The sequence below is a fragment of the Diospyros lotus genome, chromosome 4 (genome assembly GCF_014633365.1).
Source record: "Diospyros lotus cultivar Yz01 chromosome 4, ASM1463336v1, whole genome shotgun sequence".
Lineage (NCBI taxonomy): Eukaryota > Viridiplantae > Streptophyta > Magnoliopsida > Ericales > Ebenaceae > Diospyros > Diospyros lotus.
Genome location: NC_068341.1, coordinates 707,263 through 712,345, shown reverse-complemented (window position 1 = coordinate 712,345; position 5,083 = coordinate 707,263). Strand labels below are relative to the sequence as shown.

General features: G+C 35.1%; 1 protein-coding gene across 1 annotated transcript; it reads right to left on the bottom strand.

The window, feature by feature from the left end:
* Nucleotides 1–2,411: 2,411 nt before the first annotated feature.
* Nucleotides 2,412–4,833, bottom strand: LOC127799093 ((-)-germacrene D synthase-like). Its single transcript, XM_052332824.1, has 7 exons — nt 4,695–4,833; nt 4,267–4,531; nt 3,764–4,151; nt 3,451–3,669; nt 3,191–3,329; nt 2,827–3,075; nt 2,412–2,744 (listed from the first exon to the last, which is right to left on the bottom strand). The coding sequence occupies exons 1-7, from the start codon at nt 4,797–4,799 to the stop codon at nt 2,412–2,414; spliced, it is 1,698 nt and encodes a 565-aa protein (XP_052188784.1). The 5' UTR covers nt 4,800–4,833.
* Between the last annotated feature and the right edge of the window lie 250 nt (nt 4,834–5,083).

Genomic DNA, 5,083 nt, shown 5'->3' with positions numbered 1-5,083 from the left:
AATCCGTCTCTAAATCAGTCTTAAACAGAGACGAAAAAAATCTGTCTCTAAATCCGTCTCAAATAGGGACAAAAACAATCCGTCTCTAAATCCGTCTCAAATTTACCGACGGAGGTTTTAGCGACGGCCCAAAATCCGTCTCTAAATCCGTCTCAAACTCTAAATCCGTCTTAAATTGACTGTTTTCTTGTAGTGGATTATACTCAGTACAAGTTCAGTGAGTTATTTATTAGTATCGATATTCTTCGATTCAACTTCAGTATTCTTTTCAGGTTATTACTTGCTAAGTTTTGTAGCTCACCTTGTACTCTTCATCCCTCCAAGTTCTAGCGGGAGAGTACCAGATGTGAGGCCTAGCAGCAGTGGTCAATAGTGTGTGTATGTGGAGCCGCTCAAGATAAAAGATGTCTGGGAGTCTATTCAGTTCTATAATATTTTCTCAGTTTAGATCTATTTTATACTTCAGTTGAGGGATTGTCCCTTAAACAGAGTTTGTACTTTTCAATCTGTATTGACTCAAAGTTTTTATTCCAATTGATTGAGATGTTCATTCATGGTATCAGATTTCAGTTTATTAGTTAGTTTATTTTATTTTTCCCGTAGCACCTCTTCTCGGAAAGTTCTAGGAAATGAGGTGTTACACCTAATGCGTAATTAAATATGAAATGTGCCGTTTGTTTGAATAGGATTTTCAAATCTTGTCTTTTGAAATTTGTAATTTCAAATATTCACGGTTTAAATTTTTTTATTTCAATTTTTATATTTAAAATTCAATTGTTTGTACGTACCAAAAGAAATTCAATTATTTGACAAAAATTTTAATTAAAAAAATTAAATAGCAGCCAACAGCAGCTGAGTTTACTATCAAAGCTAACCCACCAAAACTAAAACCATATTTGCCTCCACAATGATTAGTTTTCGTTGCTCGAGTAGAGGAACTTAATGCTACAAATAAGTGGTCATGAGGCTCCCATTCAGTGAATAATTTGGACGCGGTAATCTTGTTAGTCCCATTATTTCTATTCCACAAGTTCGTGCCTCCATAAACTGCATGACTAATTAATACACTAGTAATTTATGACGACATGCATAATGATGTCGCTTTATTTATTATATATAGAAAGAAAAACCTTATTGTAATATAGGTACCACACATTAGCTACTGGAGTAGAAATATGGAACACATTATTAGTCGTTCCATATGGAAAGTACAGATTAATATTACACATTATTATTAACGCCCATTCTGCTCACATGATAATGGGCTCGATTATAAGAGAGGTCACATAGTCTTGCCAGAGCCGGTCCTGGCTGCTTTAGGGCCCAGGGCAAATTTTTTTTAAGTGTGCCCTTTATATAAATTAAATAAAAAAATAAAAATTATTAATTAATTAATTTTATTAAAATTATAAAAATTTACAAAAAGATAAGAAAAAATAATTTAGGGCCTCATTAAAATCTTGTTTGGGGAAAACTTAATGGGACAAAACCACAAACGAAGAAAAAAGAGTACACTGCATTGTAAACATTGCATTAAAAAATAAAAACTACATATTTGAGTCTATATGCTTCCTCCCGAATCTCCGTAAGTATTTTTTGATTTGATCAATCTTCCTTTCATCTAGGGGTGTCAAAAATATTCGAAAACAGGTGAACTGGACCAAATTGAACTGAACCGTGCCTTTTGGATTGGTTCTATGGTTCAATGGTTAGGTTTTGATTCTAAAAAATTAAGAACCAATATATTTGGTTTGATTACTGATTTTTTTTTTTTTAAACCGTGGTTCGAACCGAATCGGAATCGAAATTTTACTTATATATATATATTATAATTTTTTGGTATATATATATATACATATGCATAAATAATATCATTTCTTAGGAAACTAATGAGATTCATGAACTCTTTTATTTTTAAGCTTTTATGCACTATTGCTATAATAAATTGTCAATGTAATCTCATTTGATGAGATAGTATGAATTATTTTGTTCTACTTTTACTTCAAGACTTGAAGCATTATTGAAGTTATGGGTTTATTTTAATCAATAAATTTGTTTGTAATTTCATATTTTGCGAAAATGTTTAGAAGATAAATGTTAATTGAATGGAACCGAAACCGAATTGAAACCGATCTGGTGTGACGAATTGATCATGATTTGGTTTTATATATGTAATGGTTCGGTTACGGTTCTTATTTTTTTGCAACCATTAAAAATGGTTCGATTACTGGATTCTTAAAGAACCGGACCAATTCAAACCATTGACACCCCTACTTTCATCCTTCATAATTAATCGAAGCAAAAACAATCATCACATGTATCTACAAAATAAAAATAGCAATAAAAATTTTTTTTGACAAGGTTTCTTTTGCTATTTTTTTTTTAATTTTCTATACACATATACACATTGCTTACAAAAAATTTGTGCCCCTCTCAATTGTGGGCCCTGGGCTGGCGCCCTGGTAGCCCTGGGCCAGGGCCGGCTCTGAGTCTTGCAGAAGATGAGCATTTGTGTAACCATCCTCCTCTGAGTATATGAGATCCATGACTCTAGCCAGATTTAGAAATCTAGTCAGGAGAGGCATCGAAGTGACTGCAGTTGGTTTGAGTAACTCCTCATTTATGATGTTCCAGGAATGAGAAACTCGTTTTCTCAATTCATCTATTGCTTCTTCTTCTGAAACCCCATGTTGGCTCACGTAACACTCTACTGCTGAGGCTACATGTTTCCTCTGCTGCTCAAACTGAAACAAGTAAAAAGCACACAAATTAATCGTTATGTAAGAAATATTGTTATTATATGTTATCATTATGGTCATCGTTTACTTTGTGGCTCGTGATATCATCCATGAGCCTGCAGATAAGTGATGTTTCTGTAAGAATCAAAGGATCTTCTAACAGCCAATTGAATGCTTGCTCCGTCCCAAACTCCCCCATGCCAGTTAAGCTAATTGTTGCCATCAATGGGTAGGAGCAACTCACTGCTGCAACATTCAGATACTCTTCAACTGTGGGGACATAACCGTTGTGACACCACTCTACCTCAGTAAGATAAGCACTACAAAGTTTTTTCATCTGGCGAGAATACAATGACATGTTAATTATTAAGCCACATCTAACTATATGGTACTTTCAATCCATGTCAATATATTGTCAATCCAATCAACTCAAGAATAGGTCTTAGTCTTACAGCTTCTTTTGAATAGTGAACGCAGTAGGGTTTTCCTTCTTTTGTAGTCTCCTCCTCAATTTCTGTGTAAACATCCAAGATTGCTTGGTAAAGTATTTTCATGTACTTTGGAAGTGATTCTAATGTACTTGTATCCCACCTAAAGATTCAAGATATAAAATATAGCGTGAATCCTTAATTAGCTTTAATTGATGATATCCCCTCAGATTAACCAATATTTTTTATTGAACTTGAGTGCTAAAAAGGGCAAGCAAGCAAACCTTTGAATGGCTTTGGTAAAGAGCTTGAGTTCTTGTATTGTGCCATAAGCATCATAAGTGTCATCAATGACGGATCCTAATGTAGTCACCTTGCTGAGCAATATTCTTCCAAGGGAATACTGGGGTTCAAAGTACACTCCCAATATCCAGAAATAGCACTCCACTACTCGATCTCTGGCATAAGGAAGTTTTGTTTCAGTGTCTAGTGCCCTCCACCACCTGAGGCACAAGATCAGTAGTACATCAAATGAACAACATCTTATATTTGGTTAAGAAAGTGCATGCATGTTCAATATATTTAAAAGGAACGAACTTTATGATGTCGTTTATCTCTCGCTGATGCAGTGCTTGTAGCCTATTGAAATCCAACTTCGCCAACTTGAGAAGTTTTGCATCATGCGAAGAATGATCATCTCTTATCTTGTAAATCGATATATAATGTCTTGCATTAATCCTTGGCAAAGCCTTTCGAATTGGCCTAGTTAGGGCATGAATTACTTGTTCGAAAAGAAGACTGGGGCTAACTTGACTTGCCACCCAGTGACGAAGGTGGGTGGATGTCACAATTATGGCTTTATCAAGCAATTCTTCTCCATCTACTTTGAGAAACGATGCCTCATACAAACTCAACATGCCATGCACATCATCAGTATGTGTTCTTTTCAAGCTGCCTTTCTCATCCATAAACTTGGTAAACACATCTGCTCCGCACATGCACCAAAATATATTAAAAAAATAAAGATTATCATCCACTCAAAACATCCTCTCTTTTTTTCATGTAATATAGTGACAATTGATGGAGTCTTAATTGATTACCACAAGAGATTCGATAGCCATCTTGTCTTAGGAGACGAAATAGAAGAGCAACAATATAGAGATCATTGTCTTTGTCGACATCCCATTCATTGTACATTTGCTTCAACTCTTCTTTTATCTCTTTCTCAAAATGGTAAGAGACGCCCAATCTTTGCATCGCATCAATCAAGTTTAGCTTTTGCAAAGGGTTGTGGTCGGGTTCCCTAAGCACCCTCCTCATTTCTTCTTTTAGTTCTATGAATTGAGGAAACGTGGTGTCTGTTACCTACATGCAAGAACATACGAATAAAGTATCCATTATACCATTTTTTAAGTCAATTATCGGTAGGTAGGTACACATTCAAAAACAATATTTAAGAAAGCTGAATCGGAATGAACAATTAGAAGCAAAACATATAATAATTAGTAAATAACTTCTTAATCATTACCACTGGATTCTTCAAACATTGCAGGAAACGATCCCCCCAAATACTGGGAGGAAACTTTGCTACATGACGAGAAGCCATGTCGACGTCCGAAGCAAGAGCAGACATCTTTGATCACTATAATACAGCACTGCGTACGTACCAGTCTTTGTAGTAGTTCTCCATGGAGAGGTGGGGCTTTATTTATAGCCATCTTTGCACAAGATGACACGACACGTGACTCTATTGCAAGCACCGGACTTGATGCAATGCATCTTGTGAAACTATTAATCTGTTTTGTTTGTTTGTTATGTTATTGTCCTCATTGTATTAGCAGTAGTAGTAGTGACGAGTATAAGGACTAAAAATTATATACATAAATAGGAAGGTATACTTTGTCGATATCTAATTCT